We start from the raw sequence: 18548 nt of genomic DNA on the forward strand, positions 1-18548 counted from the left end.
GTGCTGTTCAATTTCTGGAAGCAGTTAAGAGTTCATCCATTCTCAAGATTAGAGCAGGCCATAGACCAAAGAGATTTCCTCTGCAAGGCTTTTAAGGCTCAATTTGAGTTTTCTAAGTCAGTCAAGCGCCTCTGCTTCCCTCCCCGATGGGAAGTGTATGCTTGTGAGAGTCCAGCCTGAATACATACATAGTTTTCTTGTGGCTCCCCTCATATGGAAACCATAGGACACAAATGACTCACAAATGAAACGTGGAAGACGGATTGAAAACACCGTACTTACTTAGGCGGAATTCGTGAAACCAGGTTCACATTTGTGGCTGGGACTACTACTTGAAGGATGTGTTCCAGGGCTGTTAATCCACCAGCGACTTGAAATGCGATCTGATCTGCCACATTCTAGACAGAAACACAAATAGAAGTTAGCTCGATTTCCCAGGCATGAAATTATAACTCAATGAAATACTTAGTCGTCGCCTGGAATGTTCTGTGGGTTCAGTGAGCTTCACAAACATTTGCCGACTGCCTGCTCGGAGCTGAGAAAGGCAGGTCGCGAGTGTGAACACGGACGGCGTGGCTGCTGCTCCCACGAGGCTCACGCTCAGCGCACGGGACTGGTTCTAACCAGGTATTATACGTAAGGTCAGTCCAACCACGATCATGACCTTGAGAGGAGGGACAGACTCTCTGTGCGAACATTGGGGCAATTGACGGGCAACAGGGGAGGCCAGCGCACAGCCGGCTTCTCTGAGAAAGTGGGGTTTCCAGACAAGTGGGGGGCGGGGGGCGAGGAAGCAGCTCTCCGACAGGGCGGAGGCCCACGTATATGGAAATGTCAGGTGGTACTCCTGGACCCCGCGTCACTGTGTGGTCCTAATCGCCGCTTAGCAAGATCCACTGCCTTACATTTTTTTTTTTTTTTAACTAGGAGGGTTTTCTTCAGTTGAAATAATTCAATATCATCATTCTCATTTTTAAAAATCCTGGGATTTTTAAAAATCACTTCAGCTGTTCTGGGGGAGGATCTAAAGTAACCATTTTAGAATGCAACATGTAACTACTGCTACTGTACTGTACTGCTGAACTGTACATAAATCTTGTGGGAAGGAACTTAGGTGTCCTGCTGCTTCTCCATACTGCACTTCGAATCGCTGTATGGCACACGTAGAAAACAGGACAGCAGTCTGCCGTAGCCTGAACCGTCTCTCCCCAAAATCCTCCCAGGACTTCAGAATGGAACTGTACTTGGGAGACGAGGACTTTAAAGAGGTGATTAAGTTAAAATGGGCCCTCATCCAATATGGGTGAGATATTAAGAAAAGGAGGAGCCACCAGGGATATGCCCACATGGATAAAGCCACGTAGGACGCTGGGAGAGGAGACCATTTATGAGCCAAGAGAAAGGCCCCAGAAGACACGAAACTGGCCGACACCTTGAAACTGGACTGCCATTCTCCAGAACAAAGAGTTCTGCTTCTATACCGGCCAGGCTGCGGAGCTCTGCTCTGGCATATCTAGCAGGTGTCCGTGGCCCCTCTGACACCACCTCACACCTTACCCATCACAGCACACACCCCGTCACACTCTGACATCCTCACACTCCTTACACCACATTTCTTCTAATTGTGCTGTTCACTGAACCTTCAGACTCCTTGGAAATACTGAGTTCCTGGTGTATGTTATTTTTTCCAGGGAGAGGATTTAGGGGAGAGATCTGGGTATCACAGACTCTATCGAACACATGTGCCTGCATCTTCTGATGCTCTGAGCGTTAATAATCTACCAACTACGGGCTCCACCACACATCGGGAACCTGGCAGTGTAATCGTGTGAATATTTTAATCATCCAGTGGGACCTTCTTTCTGCACAATAAAACACATTTCATGACTACAAGTTCATTGTGAAAGTCAGACAAGAACTCATAGCTTCAAGATTAAAAACGAATAATTGTTATCAATGGAACATGTTTCTTTGTAATAAAACTAACAATCACAAAATTGCAAAACTCAAGCGCTCAGTAATTTATTTAGAACTATAGTGCTGCTGGCACATATCCTTTTTATGCTAGAATGACAGTGTAATTAGAAAATAATAACCTTTGTACTACCATGTAATACACAGAGAAAACAATACTTGTACGGCTGGATGAGTTATGAGAAATGGCACACACTCTCTAACAATTCCACAATGTGAAAACGAGAGCTTTAATCCCATCAAGGTGGCATGTACCAATGCCATTTCACTAGTCCAAGTGATCAATTTCAGTTCACAATTGATCACACTGATAGTTCTAAGAGTCAAAGGGATCACACAAACAGGACTAGTGTCTGCTAATACTAACTGATAGAATCAAAAAGGGAGAGAACGATCCAACATGGGAAGTGGGATACACAGCAGATTCACAGAATGGCAGTTGTCCTAAACAGCACTCTGGCCTCAGAATCAGCCCTTAAGGCATTCGGATTTGGCTGAAGAGCCCATGAGAGTATTTTAGGCATGGAAAGCCAAGACACTCTGTAAAAAAAAAAAAAAAAAAAAAAAAAAAAAAAAAAAAAAAAAAGGACCTAAATGAAAAATCTCTGCGAGTGAGATCCCAGTATAAAGAATGGAGCCATCAAAGAAGGAGGTACCTTTCTCAGAAGGGAGGAGAGAACTTTCACTTTGACTATGACCTTGTCTAAGTAAGATCAGAGTCGGCGAACTCAAAATGCTTCCACAGCCTTGGCAACTCATGACTGATGCCATAAACAAGAGTGTCAAATTGTTAAGTCAACAACAAGAGTCACTGTGTACTTACTTCTCATGTGGGATCTCTGTCCTTAATGTGTTGTCCAATGTGAAGTAATGCTATAACTAGTACTGAAACAGTATTTTACACTTTATGTTCTGTGTGGGTGCAAACTGATGAAATCTTTACTTAATATATACTAAATGGATCTTCTGTATATATATATAGATAGATAGATAGATAGATAGATAATTGAAAATGAATCTTGATGTGAATGGAATGGGAGAGGGAGTGGGAGATGGGAGGGGTGCGGGTGGGAGGGAAGTTATGGGGGGGGAGCCATTGTAATCCATAAACTGTACTTTGGAAATTTATATTTACTAAATAAAAGTTAAAAAAAAAAGAGATGAAAAAACAAAAAACACAAAAAACACGAGAGCTTTACCGCCTGCCATAGCGTCCCTGGTGCCCAAGTCACTCACTCCAGCCTCCCAAATGCAACAGCTCTCCTGGCTTTTACATCAGCATTCATTCTGCCTCCCACAAAACCAGAATCCTACTTCAGATATCCAGCTACATCTGGCTTTCCTCGCTGTCTGTGCTGGAATTCGTTACCTCGCTGCATGCAGAGAGCAGTGTTCTGTTTTCTCTGTGCTATAGTATTCCTACGTCTAACTCTGTACCTCCACTTACAGCGACATTCGGATGGCTCCACTCTCAAAGCTCAGAACAGCACTGCTCCAGACGTTTCTGTATGTGTATCTGGTGCAGATGGGAGTGAGCTGGGCATGGGTGCAGGAGAGGAGCTGCTGGGTCAGAGTGCGCACAGGGGTGTTTTCTACAGCTTTGGCCAAACTATCTGGAACAGTTTGTGCACATACTAGAGTGCACTGCTCCCTATTCTCACCAAAACATGTTTTTTATGTCTTTTTTTTAAAGATTTATTTATTTATTTGAATATCAGAGTTACACAGAAAGAGAGAGAGGCAGAGAGAGAGAGAGAGAGAGAGAGAGAGAGAGAGAGGTCTTCCATCCGCTGGTTCACTCCCTAGTTGGCCACAACGGCTGGAGTTGTGCCAATCCAAAGCCAGGAGCCAGGAACTTCTTCCAGGACTCCCACATGGGTGCAGGGGCCCAAGGACTTGGGCCATCCTCTACTGCCTTCCCAGGCCACAGCAGAGAGCTGGATGGGAAGTGAAGCAGCCGGGACTAGAACCAGCGCCCATATGGGATGCTGGTGCTTCAGGCCAGGGCATTAACCATCTGCGCCACAGAGCCGGCCCCTTTATCAGTCTTTCTAACATCAGTCATTCTAATGTGGACTGACAACTTACTGAGGTTTTTATTCACCCGTTCCTGATGACTGGGAATCCTGACATCTTGTGTTTATTGGTTATTGCTGTTAAAATATTTTTTTAAACAGCACAGTTTCTCTCAATATCTACAGAGACTCGTTCCAGGCACTGCCACCCTCCCACGCCCTCCCCCCCAGACACCAGCATGTGTGGATGCTCAAATCCTTTACATCAAATGGTGTAATATTTGAGTATAACCTATGCCGTAACCTCCCGCATTTTTTTTTTTTTTGGTCAAAGATTTATTTATTTATTTGAAAGGCAGAGTTACAGAGAGGCAGAGAGAGAAATAGAGGTCTTCCGTCCGCTGGTTCACTCCCCAAATGGCTGCAACAGCCGGCACTTGGCTGATCTGTAGCCAGGAGCTTATTCCAGGTCTTCCACACAAGTGCAGGGGCCCAAGCACTTGGACCACCTTCCCCTGCTTTCCCAGGCCATAGCAGAGAGCTGGGTGGGAAGTGGAGCAGCCGGGATTAGAACCGTCGCCCATATGGGATGCCGGCGCTGCAGGAGGCGGCTTTACCCGCTACACCACAGCACCAGCCCCCCTCCCACATACTTTAAATCATACCTAGGTTATTCACAATACCTAACACAACCTAAATGCTGTGTAAACAGTAGTTACACTGCATTGTTTACAGGAAAATGACTAGGAAAAAAAAGTATGTCCGTGTTCAGTACGGAGGCAATATTTCTGAGTATTTTCAATCCATGGTTGGTTGAATGCATGAATGTGGAGCCCATGGGGGCAGAGGCCCAGTGCCCTGCATGCTTGTGAACCGCTCAGAACGTGGGTGCATGGTTCACTCAGAGCACAGCCACCATCGGCACCAACCCTCCGCACCACTCCAGAGTTCCCTCGTGCCCTGCTTGCAGCCAGGGTCTCTTCCCCGCAGAACGACTGCTGTTACGGGACCGAGCTGGTTCTGTCTGGCTGGTTCATGTAACTGAGACCCTGTGGTATGTAGGAGTGCTTTCTGGGTTTAACCTGGTAGCGACTGCTGGTCCCCGCAGTAAATCCACCAGTGCCAGGCCTAGGGCACCGCAAAAGCCCCTGACGCCTAGGAAGTGGCGGAGGATGCGTTGTCGCGATGCGGGAGCAGTCACACACACCCGCACCTCCCTTCCTCACAGCAAAGGGGAATTAGAGATAGAACATTTTAAATGTCCAAATGTGTAATTATACTTAAAAAATACACGAAACGTCTCTGAAGCAGGGATGGAGACGCTCCCGGTGGCATGAGGACCCCACGTTCAGCAGACTTGCAAGAGTGCCCGCTCCCTCCTCGGCTCAGCCTCCAAGTCCTGGCGCCTCTGCTTCTGCCGCAGCTCCCGATTCGGCCCTCCACCCCCGCTCCCCGCTGTCATGTAGTCCAGGGCCTCACGTCCTCTCGCTCGAGGTACTATAACGGCCCTGATTAGCATCTCTGGACCCACGCTCAAGCCCTCTAAGCATTGCTTCCCAAACTCTAGCACAGAAGACAGATTTCTGTCTTTAAAAGTTGCACTCCTTAGTTTTGTGAAATACAATACGAAAGAAGTACTGGACAAATAATATGTACTAAGTAAGAACTGACATTTAAAGACATTAGCTGTAACAGACATAGAATTACTCTGTCGAATCACTACAACTCACCCTTAGCTTGCATAACTGTCTTATTACGTCCTGTACAGTGCCCTGGCACTGGCCCACGGACTCAAATTCTTTTTTTTTTTTTTTTTGACAGGCAGAGTGGACAGTGAGAGAGACAGGGAGACAGAGAGAAAGGTCTTCCTTTACCATTGGTTCACCCTCCAATGGCCGCCACGGCCAGCGCACCGCGCTGATCCGAAGCCAGGAGCCAGGTGCTTCTCCTGGTCTCCCATGAGGGTGCAGGGCCCAAGCACTTGGGCCATCTTCCACTGCACTCCCGGGCCACAGCAGAGAGCTGGCCTGGAAGAGGGGCAACCGGGACAGAATCCAGTGCCCCGGCCGGGACTAGAACCCGGTGTGCTGGCGCCACAGGCGGAGGATTAGCCTATCAAGCCACGGTGCTAGCCGGACTCAATTTCTTTTAGAATTTATTTATTTGAAATTGACAAGATGTATCATCCATCTGCTGGGTCAATCACCAGTGCTTGCAGTAGCCAGGGCTGGGCCAGGCTGAACCAGGAACCTGGAAGTCTACCCAGACTCCCATGAGGGTGGCAGGGGACAAGCGCTTGGGCCATCACTGCTGCCGCCCGCGGTGCACATCAGCAGGGAGCTGGAGTCTGAAGCAGAGCTGGACTTGAACCTGGGCACTGCAGTCCGGAATGCAGGCGCCCCAAGCAGTGTCCTACCGCTTGCTGTGCCAAACGGCCACCCCTGTGGGCTCCATGTGAGCGGTCCTGCCCTGGGCGCTCCCAAGAGTAAACACGACCATGTCACTCTGCTTAAAAGTCTCCAGCGAGCGACTCTCCCCTCGCCACCTGCAGTGACACGGACACGGTTCTCCAGACTCTGACCCCCGATATCCACCTCCTCCCCCGCCACGCTCCTGCCTCTCAGGCAAAGTCCTCGGATGATGCACGGCTCTCCTGCCTCTGCACCTTGCAAATCCCGTTCCCGCCCGGAAGGGCTGCTGCTCCTTTAGTTTTCCACCCTTCTGTTGCCCGAGACACTGGGAGCTTCCTGAGGTCAGAGCCCAGGTCAGCTTCATCACCACATCCCCACATCCCCAACCCTCAGCATGGGGGCTGCACCCAGGGGTGCTCAACCACCGGCTGCCCAACGACACTGACGAGTCAGCCTGACAAAGCTAGTCTCTCGTGGTTCTGGCCGTGGAGATGCAGACCCAAACTGCTCGGGTCTGGTCCCGGCAGACTCCTCCATTCCTCTTACCAAGTCTGCCTCCCAGTTTTCCACGGAGCTGAGCTTCACGACCCAAGAGCAAGACTGAGCTTTTCAAGACCACAGGGCAAGTTCACCTTGAACCCCAAGAGCCACAGGGGCAGGAAGCACACCCTCCTCCCACACCCCGCCAAGGCACGAACCGATTCGAGGGTGGGGCACCTGGTCACGCAGGCAGTGCGGCTCATCAATCTGTCCGCAGGGAAGCAGCAGCATGGAGGCTGCCCCGGGAGAGGCTTCCACAGTGGGGGGAAGCGGGTCACGCTGCAGAAGCGGAGGGGAGGTACTGAGTGAAAGCAGACCATTTTAATGTACACATCTACGCCTTAAAAAAGCCCAAACGCCAAGCCTTTTATCCAGTGCCAACGACATGGATGTGACCTCTTGGAAAATCTCGAGACACAGGCTCCAATAGACATTGAGCAGGACAAAATAAACCAAGCTCAGGAAGATAAAGGCCACTCGAGGCCAACGTTTCTCTAATGTAGTAGCAACAACTGAAGCTTTAATTTGGCATTTGCAGCTTACTAAGGAAATAAAGAAGAAGAAGAAAAAAATACCCACCAAGGGCGAAATAAAAACATCGCACGCATCCCCTGGAGTCCAGGAGGGATCTGGTCACACACACTTCCCTAGGGGGCGACGCCTTGGCCCCCGCGGCACTCCTACCCCAACACCTCGCTGTGTCCTCCTCAGCGCCCCCCCACAGTCCCGCATCAAGCCAGGCTCAGCCCACCGTTCCTGCCCCATTCTCTCTCATCAGTGAGCAACTTTAGCATGGGACCTGGCCCAGAACAGAAATGCTGGCTGCCCGAGGGGATGGCCACAGCACAGACGGACAGATGCAAAGTTCTCGTCCCGGCTGCAAAAGTGTTGGCCGGCACCGCAGCTCACTTGGTTAATCCTCTGCCTGTGGCGCCGGCATCCCATATGGGTGCTGCGTTCTAGTCCCAGTTGCTCCTCTTCCAGTCCAGCTCTCTGCTGTGGCCCGGGAAGGCAGTGGAGGATGGCCCAAGTCCTTAGGCCCTGCACCCGCATAGGAGACCAGGAGGAAGCACCTGGCTCCTGGCTTTGGATCAGCGCAGTGAGCTGGCCGTAGCAGCCATTTGAGGGGTGAATCAATGGAAGGAGGACCTTTCTCTCTGTCTCTCTCTCTCTCTCACTGTCTAACTCTGCCTGTCAAAAAAAATAAATAAATAAAAAATAAAAAAATAATTAAAGTGAGCTGTGAGGTTTGACAGAGGAACACCATGCAGAAGCGGGCACGTGTCACGGGGAGGCCTGCCTCTCTGGTCCCACCCCTGTTAAAATGAAGGAGTGGGGCGAACAAACCTTCTCAAGCATGTGGCAGTCAAAGCAACAGATGCAATCGTAAAGGGAAACAACTTTCGCACAGCAATCTGGGTCGCCGACCGGTGGTGCACGAAGCCCCTCATCTGGGCTCTGTCCGTGCCCAGCAGGCTAGCTCCCGGTGCCCTCTACGCCTCTAGAGGCTGCCAGGCCATGGCAGACCCGGAGCTCCTCCAGTGCACTGACTCATGCTTTGTCCTCTCCCTCTCAGTCTCCAGAGCAAGTGAGCACACTGAAAATGGTAGCCCAGGGCCGGTGCCGTGGCACAGTGGGCTGAGCCTCCGCCTGCGGTGCCTGCATCCCATGTGGGCACCAGTTCATGTCCTGGCTGCTCCTCTTCTGATCCAGCTCCCTGCTAATGGCCTGGGAAACCAGTAGAGATGGCCCAGGTGCATGGGTCCCTGAACCCATGTGGGAGCCCGGAAGAAGCTCCTGGCTTCAGATTGACCCAGCTCTGGCCAGCACAACCATTTGGGGAGTGAACCAGCAGATGGAAGACCTCTCTGTCTCTCCCTCTCTCTGTAACTCTACCTCTCAAATAAAAAAATAAATCTTAAACAAAACTTTCAGAAAAGGAAATGTTTGCCTACAATTACTCTCTCCATCCAAACTGACGCCTTCTCAGAGCGTAGGGTTCAGATGTGCGCTCTCCATCCCGTGAGATCCAGATCAAACGCTGCGTCTTCCATGAAGCCCTTCCTGATCCCCTCAAGCAAAGGCAAGGCTCCCGGTGTAGTTACCTGTGTTTCTTCTGTGGGCCTGATCACTTTCACTGTGCCCGGAGCTATCTGTGCCCCCACGTTAGGCTGTGAAGACTCAACTGTCCTCGCCGTGTTCGGATGGGGGCCGAGCCCAGGCTGCACGCGTCTCACTGCACCGGGCAGGCTCTGCCCAACCGTGAGACCACCGCCTTCCAGAACGGGGGCCTGGCTTCACATCTCGCCTCTCCTCAACCCCCTTTCCACGCATTCAGACATGTGGGCCTTGAAAACATTTTCATAAACAGCTTGGTAATTCTGACCAAAAGCACACGTAAAGATGAAGTGCGCGGCTCTCCCTGCGTACCTGGCACGGCACCTTCGTAACCCTGCCTTCCCCTCCCTCTCCCACCGAGGGACTGACAACGGACTAATAGGATTAGCGCCTCCATTCTAATAATCCAGCTTAGCTAAAGGCCTGCAAAAAATGACAGCCTCAATCTGAATTACACGGCCTGGGAATCCATCCAATTATCAAGCGGAGTAACTGTTATTGCCTCTCCCATCAGAGGAGAGGCAGCTGTTCACTGCAGCGGCCTTTGTGGCCGACTCCTCTGCAGGCGGTAATTACGTTCTTTGTGGTCAGCCGGGGAAGGCCCTGCCCTCCTAGTCTTTTAGACAGAGGTGGCAGATGGAGAAAGATGTCTTGCTTGTTCATTAGCAGGATAGGCTGGGTTTGCTCCGAGCATCTGTGCCACTTTAAGACCTGGTTGGAGATAATACAAGTAGGTTTTGGCAAGTCCACAAACTCAGAACTCAGTAGCGCAGTCTATGGAGATGGGGGATACTGGAGGGTAGGCTGCAGGGGGCTGCTTTCCCCCTAGGGAAAACCACCCTGAGGCTGGACAGACACCTTTTCCACGCAGCGACTTCACCTGTGAACGTGCGTGTCAGGGCAGCCAGCTCCCCGAGCTGTCTCCTCCCCTGCGCCCTTTCTCCTGTCAGCTCTCGAACTGTGGGCACCCTCAGGGTCCCATCACCTCCACAAATGTCTACGCCCAGCTTCTCAGCTGCAGGCGCCGGGGCTCAGAGAGTGAGATGCACCCGCAGGAACGTGGTGCTGAGAACAGGACGCTGGGAGGCGCTGAGGGGGACCTGGGGGATGGAAAAGTCCTGTCCGGAGCACAGGAGCGACCCCTCTGTGATGCTGATGAGAGCCCAGGCCCTCCGCAGGGTTCTCTGCAGGGAGCTGAACCCGGCCACTGCTGACCAGAGGAAGCAGCAGCGGCTACCACGGGGGGACAGGAGCCCCACGGCCCGAGTGCTCCTTCTCTTTCTCCTGCTGCTCCGAGACAGACGACACAGGTCAGTGTGGAGAGGTCATCACTGCAATCCAACAAACTCACAGCAAAGTCACTTCCACCTTCCTTACCATGTGGCTCTGTGAAGCTGCCGGCCACACTTAAAAGCAGGGAAGTGCGTGAAGAAATGGTAAGGAGAGGCTCATCACCGTGGCGTCACCAGTACCTGCTGGGTCAACGTCTCAGAATAACACACGGGACCCCTGCAACATACACCACTACCATGTTAGCCACAGTGTCGTACAGAACTCCTGTGCAGCGAGACATACGGATTGACGTTATAACAGCAGACGCAGTGCAGGGTATCCGGGTCAGAGAGCCTCCCTGCAGAGGGGAGGGCTCCTCGGGACCCAGCCGGTGCCCACAGGCACAGCTCTCTGAGCTAGCCTGCTACCAGGTTCAGTGTCGGCGCCCCCAAGTCAAAGGTCTACACCCTTGAAGCTCAGGTCTTCTGCCCACTTAGGGCGGCCCGCTGGCTGGCAGCAGGGCCCGGGGAGCCTCACCGGGGGGCGGGGAGGGGGTTCCTTCTTATTCTTCATGCCTGCAGTAAGTGTCCTGGAGGTTTTAAAAGACATGGGACCATGGGACCATGAGACCAGGAAGGGGGTGACATGTTAAGAGCCAGGACCAGGGGCATCTGGGAGTGCATCTCAGAGCTCAGGGGCTCCTCTGCTGGGAGACAGCAAGGAGGGTAGGATCCCACGGCCCCAGCTTCTCTACAATGCTGTGCGGCCCCAGCTTCTCTACAACGCTGTGCGTCTTCTCTGTTCAACTGTAACCTTGATCATACTGAGTATTTACTTAACTGCAAACTAGCTGTGAGCTTTCTAACGGCTGGGGTTGCGCTTACATTGGATCCTGCAAAAAGTCACTGTTTAGTCAATATCTGCTGGACTGAAGAATTAAGGAACAGTCTCATTTTGGGGGTGAGCTCTGATACCCCGAACCCTCAGGGAGTAGAGAAAGCCCATCGCCCACGATGAGAAGGAAAAGGCTCAGAAATGCCTGTGTGCGGGGGAAAGTCAAGGTCAGGGCACAAGCAACGCTGGGAACCGTAGAGGAAGCCACTGGCCCTCGCGCCGCAGTCTCAGACCTGCAGGGGCCGAGCCCACAGGGAGAGGACGAGACAGGAGGGTCGCTGCAGGGCCTGTGCCAGCCACCTTGATTTACAGGCTTCCCCACGCTTCTCAGTATGTTTTTCTGCCCTTCGCAGAGAGAGTAGTACATCCTGAGGGAAGAAGGGAGGAGGGGAAGAGCTATTCAAACAAACTGGAGGGAACAGGAACCCCCAAGTTTACTTTCCCCAAGGCCATCCTGGGGCTGAGAAGGTGTCCACGGCTCGGCACGTGGCTGCTCTCTCACACAACCCTCCCTGCAGTCCGGCGGGGGCTGGGGGGGGGGGGGGGGGCAGGAACACCAGTCCTGGAAGAACCAGGCAGCTGCCCAGGCTGGGTGCAGTAGGGGACTGAGCCCGGGCCTCCCCAACATCCGTGTGTACGCTGGGTCCGCGTGTCAAGAACGCTGTGGGAAAATCTAGTGAGTGGTTTAGGTGCATGTCTGACTTTCTGTGCACTGAGCACTGAACATCCCAAACTGTAAGGTCTCCACATCAACACCATTAGAAGCAGTTTTATTCTGAAATACTTTCAGATGCGCGGACGGGCTGCGAGGGTGACAGCGCTGCTACATTCCTCATCAGGCTTTCTGGCATGTTTGCGTCTTGACGTAGCCATGGTGCATGTCTGCAAACTGAGAGGTTACACTGGTACTACTGTAGCTTTCATTTGGAGTTTCTGTTTTTCCACCGGAAGTCCTTTTTCTACTCCAGGAACAGAAAAAGAGCATCACACTGCATTTAGCTCAATACTGTTCTGAAGGCAAGGTTGGGCTACTGTCAGCCGTAGATGAGGGATCCTGAGCGCTCTCATATGAGCGTGCACTAACAGCTGAAAAAATGCTTGAAACAACCCAGACACAGAGAACGCACAGGAATGCAAGCTTGACTATCGCAAGTAAACAGAAAAGGAAATGAAAGAGCTCACTGGATTCTAAGGGACTGAAACATGAGCAGTTCTTTTAACTGGCAGTGCCGTTCTCGGGACGGTCAGGAAATGGGAAGACGTGTGCACACAGCAGGAGGCAGGCGGGCCCTGGGTGAGGTGGGAGGCAATGCAGGACCAGGGTTAGAGGGGAACCCAGATGGCTCACAATGGGCTCCCTGCAGCTCCCGCCCCAACCAAGCTCAGTCCCTCTCTCGGCCAAGGCAGCCTTTCACAGGCTCTGCCCTTCCGGACGCCATGGAACTGGAGCTCATCTCTGCAGCCCCCCCCCCCCCCCCCCAGCTTCCAAGGCTGTAGAGCAGGCTCCTCCATGGTGACCCGAGGAGACATGGATTTGCTGGGACTTTTTCCCAAGAAGCGGCTGGACAAAAGCCTTGCAGTGGGGCACGAGGCGAGGTGAGCAGCTGACTTCAGGAGCGACCCTGCGGGGAAGCGTGGGCCTGCCTCCCTCTGTCTGGAGGCAGAGCGTGGCTGGCCCACGAGTGACAGGCCAGGCCGGGGCTCTCCCAGATGCGCCACCTAGAGCCTGCTTTCTGTTGGGTTCTCCTGCTCTAGCATGTGAAAGCCTCTGCACCTACGACAGACGCACGGGAGGTAGAAACAGCGCAGACCTCGGGACTCTGGGACTACGTCACACATCTGCGGCCCGTCAGAGTGTGTCCACGTCAACCTGGACTGTGGTCGTGGATGGAAACAGCTGAACAGTGCCGACCTCTGGGTCTGCAGTAAAATGCCGCACGCGGAGGGGAGCCTGCAGGATGCTCTCAGAACGTCCAAATCTTTTCGGTTTGGCTACAGTGCACTAGAACCTACGCATACTCAAGAGTGAACGCTGCCCCTGGACTCTAACACCCACGCTGCTCCGTGCGCTCCTCTCGGCTTCTGAGAATAAGCAGCAGGCGAACCAGGATGCCGCCAAGTCTGCTGACTTCAGGCAGACACAACTCAGAGGGGTCGTGACGCCAGACAACAGAGGACCCTGCAGAATCTTTTTTTTTTTTTTTTTTTTTTTGACAGGCAGAGTGGACAGTGAGAGAGAGAGACAGAGAGAAAGGTCTTCCTTTGCCGTTGGCTCACCCTCCAATGGCCGCTGCGGCCGGCGCTGCGCTGATCCGATGGCAGGAGCCAGGTACTTCTCCTGGTCTCCCATGGGGTGCAGGGCCCAAGCACTTGGGCCATCCTCCACTGCACTCCCTGGCCACAGCAGAGAGCTGGCCTGGAAGAGGGGCAACCGGGACAGAATCCGGCGCCCTGACCGGGACTAGAACCCGGTGTGCCAGTGCCGCAGGCGGAGGATTAGCCTAGTGAGCTGTGGCACCAGCCTCCCTGCAGAATCTTATGAAAAGGCAAACATAAGGCTCTTTCTCATGGCAGGGGATGCCCTTAGGTTTATTTGGAGAGAAATCTGATGACCGACTGACATTTCCACGGAGTTTGTGATCTGTAGTCTGAAACAGATTCTAGCTTTAAGTCGGCTTGCAAGCCATACCCCCCACATGGCGGGAGGTAAAGTGACCCCAGGGAAGGGCAGTGTTAAGATCCTAAGAACCCACACCTGTGCAGAGGCACCGGGAGAGCGGAGGCCTGTTCCTCAGGATGGGGCAGACACAGCAGCGCAGCCGGGGCGCCTGACGCTGAGCTACAGGGGACCGCCCCCTCAGCTGTAGACCAGGAACCCGCAGGCACACTCTGTCTCTGCCAGCGCTCAGGGGCTGTGAGCACAGGGCGCAGAGCTCTGCCACAGCTGGGCTCCTGACGCCAGGCACTGGGAAGTTGATGCCACATACCAGCAGCTGGGCTGCCTCAGCCGCCTGCTGCCCCCGCACCCCACTCATAAAACAGGGCTCAAAGTCCCCTTCCCAGGTGCTTGCCAGAGGATTAAATTCTGGCCCGTCAGTGCTAAGTGAGAGACACCCCTCTCAGTAGATCAGGACTGTTCTGCAGGGACCCTGCACCCTGGATCCTAACACCGCATGGCAGCACGGTTTCTGTCACCAACGCCTGGACCTTGGCTAAGAGGCCCCGATTCCCCCGAACGTGCTTGGCTCAGTGCTACTTCCTGACCTCTAGACTGTGCTCAGTCCTCCTCCAACACCCGTGACGCCTCAGCGCCTCCCCAGTCCTGACAGCCACAGCTTTGTAACACAACTGGGTGTTCAGCTGTCCAGAAGGGCAGAGCCTGTGGCTGCCTCACTCCCTGATGCTGATGTGTCCCGTGTGCTTGGCACATCAAAAAAATGACCAGCCTTCGCTGAGCGCTCTCCTGCACACAGGCGTGCTCTCTCTCTCTCTCCCCTGAAGGGCCCTTGCAGGACCCACCGCCTGTAACATCACAATAGCACGAGTCGATACAATTACTGTTCTCATCCTCATTCGCATGGAGGAACTAGAGAAGACCAGTAACCTGCTCACTGTCATAAATACCAAGTGCTGATCTGGTAGTCAAACGCAGACCTGTCTGACTCCGGAATTCGAGCTGCTGACCCCCGCAGTGCCCGGCCCGGCCCCACGGTCTGCAGTGCAGAGCAGAGCTGGCTGAAGGACGCGGGCGCCTGGAAAGCAGGTGCAGCCACAGAAAGGGCCCGTGGGGGCGAGGGTGGGGCGAAGCCTCCCCGGACAGGACAGCACGACGGACCCGATGAACGATGGACTCGAGGCTGCAGGGGCCTCCATCTCACTCCTGTCAAAGTTCTAGCAGCTAAGAACAAGTAGCGAGAGTCAGAAAAGGCTTAGAGAACCCAAGTACTCCAGATGCAGCAGGCACTTGAAAATGAAGCAGCTCCCTCTCTAGGTGTGAACACTGCTGGATGAGACAGAGATGTGTGTGCCCCTGGACACAATGAGGTGCCCACCTCGGCAAATACACGGGATCTGTCCATCTAGGCTTCTCCGGCATTTTTTATGGTTTGTGATCACATCAGTTCAGCCTAAGCCCAAGAATGTATAAAGAAGGTACATGTGATGTCTTGGAAGACCAGTTCTAAGGATGGCAGCAAACTGCACAACTAAAATCTGCACTTTGGATTCAGTCTTCAAGAAATCAATGAGACAAAAGTCGCAGGGCTGTTTGAGATAAAAAAAAAATGCCATGAATCCTCCAGGTTCTCTGGCCCGAAGCACAGTAAACCCGGCACAAACACAACCGAACAGTGAGCTGCTCCTAATACCACGATGCTGCGACTCACACCAAGTTCTCCCTGAACGGACGGACTTGGTGGTGTAATTCCCAGAACTAACTCTTCCTCTCTGGTATCACCCCATCTAGCATGTTGGCCACTTTTGTGCAGTAAGCTATCTGGGCCAGACAGTCATCTGGTTTAATTACCTTAAGGCAAGGAACAGACCGGGACGGCAATCCCCCACACCCTTTCCATTTATTTTCAAACATTGATTGCCTGCCAGTTAAGAGCTTGCTAACTGGCAGACAAAAAGTACGCTGACCAAGACCTGCCCGCAAGGACCTCACAGTCTACCAAGGAGGTGGACTGGACACAGCCAGTTCCTGGCTGCATTTACTAGTGAAACAAACAGGGTGGCTATGAGTTAACGGACCGAGCTCCCTTCACCTATGAGGTGTGAAGGGTACGACCTGGCCTGGCCAGGGCTCTGAATCTCCTTCAAGGAGCTGAGGGCTCAGTGCAGGTGCAGCGGGTCTGGGTGCCTGGGTCTAAGCGAGTGTGACAGTCACAGGCCCCCGGGCTCCGGCGGGAGTGCTCTGATGCCTCCTTTCATAATGTTACGTTCAAAACACTTTTCAAAACATTTTCACTGATAACCGGGGTACTTGTACACAGGAGCGGGCCCTGGAGAGATTATACGGCACTTGTCATTAAGCAGTTATCACTCCGTGGAAAAGACACAGGGGTAAGCGATGAGGGGAGAAGGAAGACACAGGAGATCCGTGGTGACCTTTCCCCCAAGGGACGCCACGTATCGACCGCAGTGTGCTCCAGTTCCCAGTTCCTCAGACCTTGAACTTTCACTGATTCCCGTGGTGTCACTTCGCAGGTGCCATAGGTCTGTAAGGGGTTTGCAGATACTGGCTTGGTATTTCTTCTCTGAACACAGCGATAGGGACCACCGTAGAGACCACCACGACCATGCCAAACACAGAGCACCCAGAACCGTTCAAACAGGGGGCTGGTACTTAGTAACGACTTTCATGGCTGTGTGCTAACCTATTCCAAGCCCTGGCTGGCCCCCGAGACTCAGAGGCAGTGTGTGTGCTCAAGCTCTGTAAGCCGCGAGCTCCCCGCAGAGGCGGCCGACTGTGTCCTTCTCAGGACGTGCACTTTGCCGAGTTAATCTCTTCCTGCCTGCTCATCTTTCTAATCCCCCAAGAACGCGGTTTTCGTATTTCAGATGGCCTGTGAGTGGCACTGCCTGCCAACAGATACACAGGTATGCCATCCTCCCTTTCTTCTTTTAAATAATAATATAACTCAACAGGAACAGCTAGGGCTATTGCAAGGTAAAGTAGAGCATCAAAACTGTTAAGTTATGGGGTGGTGCTGTTTGGCACAGTCGGCTAAGCCTTTGCCTGCCTTGCCAGCATACTGTATGGGCACCGGTTTGTGGCCTAGCTGCTCCTCCTCCGATCCAGCAGTGGAAGATGGTGCAAGTGCTTGGGCCCCTGCACCCACATGGGAGACCCTGAAGAAGCTCCTGGCTCCTGGCTTCGGATCGGCCCACCTCCAGCTGTTGTGGTCATTTGGGGAGTGAACCAGTGGATGGAGCATCTTTCTGTCTCTCCCCCTCTCTCTAACTCTGCCTCTCAAATAAATAGAAAAACTAGTAATTAAAAAATTATTTATTCTCACTTTATTTGAAAGGCAGAAAGGGAGGGAGGAGGAGGTAGGGAAGGAAAGATAAAGAAAGTGAACCACTGGTTCATTCCCCAAATGCCCACAACAGACAGGGCTGGGTCATACCAAACCCAGAAGCCAGGAACTCTCTCTGGGTTCCATATGAGTTTAGAAATCTTATGTATCAGTATATAGTTTGGATATATTTATATGAAGACATAGGTAAAACTCAGGTAATGCTTTGAGTTCTACTTCATTAATTTGATATGTTACCCACAAAATTGGATGTGTCTTGGCTGTTTAGATTTCTTTACACAAATATGAGGTTACTGTCCTTATAACCCTACTACCTAACATAGTTCCTGCCACAAAGTAGGTTCTTAATTATTTATTGAGTTAGTAAACGAGTACTTCTGTACTAATAAAACACTAGTCTACCAAGCAGTGACCTGGAAGACGACAGTCCCTATATGCAGGTTCCTGGTTCCTCCGGAGAGCTGTATTCCACACAGATAGCTCTGCCCACTAATCACAGTGTCAGAATATTTTTTTTTTATTTTTACTTATTTATTTTTATTTGAAAGGCAGAAGGAAAGGGAGAGGGAGAGGGAGAGGGAGAAAGAAAGAGCCGGAGAGATCTTCCATTCCCTGGTTTGGTCCCCAAGTGTCAACAGCCAGGGCTGGGTCAGGACGAGGTCAGGAGCCCAGAACTCCATCTGTGTCTCCCGCGTGGCAGGCAGGGACCCAGACTCTGGGGCCATCAGCTGACGCCTCCCAGGATTGCACCAGCAGGACGCCAGGGTCAGAGGCAGAGTACTGGGACTGAAACCAGGCACTCTGCTATGGGCTGTGGGTGTCCCACTTGGCAACTTAAGCTGCCAGGCTGCATGCTGCCTTGCTATCAGATTTAAAGCTGCAGTGCACAACACACACGGTGCATCCCGGCTAACTACTCAGAAACACCACCTCGAGGAGGCAGAGGTGAGCTGCGGCCCTGCGCGTGCTCAGGGAGGACTGCAGGCTTTGGGTAGCGCCACCTCCTGCCCTTCCTCCACCAGATGGCCGGTGGAGGTGGGAGCAGCCCCCCAGCGACCAGCCTGGGCACCCTGCTCTCTTTGCTCTTCCAGCCTGTCCTCTAATTTCTGCCAGAACAGCCTTATTTTCAATGCCCCAGTTCTGAAACAGCTAAGTAATGGCTATTTCCTGAGCACACACCGGCCAAGACGCTGTCTGCTCCCTGGGTCTCTGGCAGGACCTCCTGCCCCTGCTCACTGTGGGGTAACGTCGGCACTTGCTCTTTCAACAACCATTTCCCAGTG

At 52.6% G+C, this 18548-nt stretch overlaps 1 protein-coding gene across 10 annotated transcripts in view; it reads right to left on the reverse strand.

Moving 5' to 3' along the window:
• Positions 1-18548, reverse strand: part of SCAPER (S-phase cyclin A associated protein in the ER) — a 439476-nt gene that overhangs the window by 131096 nt on the left and 289832 nt on the right. For all 10 annotated transcript variants that reach the window (XM_070054635.2, XM_051834595.3, XM_051834596.3 and 7 more), the window contains one exon: positions 283-398. In XM_070054635.2, the coding sequence (XP_069910736.1) occupies positions 283-398 (116 nt within the window). The remainder of the gene's footprint in view (positions 1-282; positions 399-18548) is intronic.

Source organism: Oryctolagus cuniculus, chromosome 12, assembly GCF_051225735.1.
Source record: "Oryctolagus cuniculus isolate XC-2025 breed Fujian yellow rabbit chromosome 12, ASM5122573v1, whole genome shotgun sequence".
NCBI lineage: Eukaryota > Metazoa > Chordata > Mammalia > Lagomorpha > Leporidae > Oryctolagus > Oryctolagus cuniculus.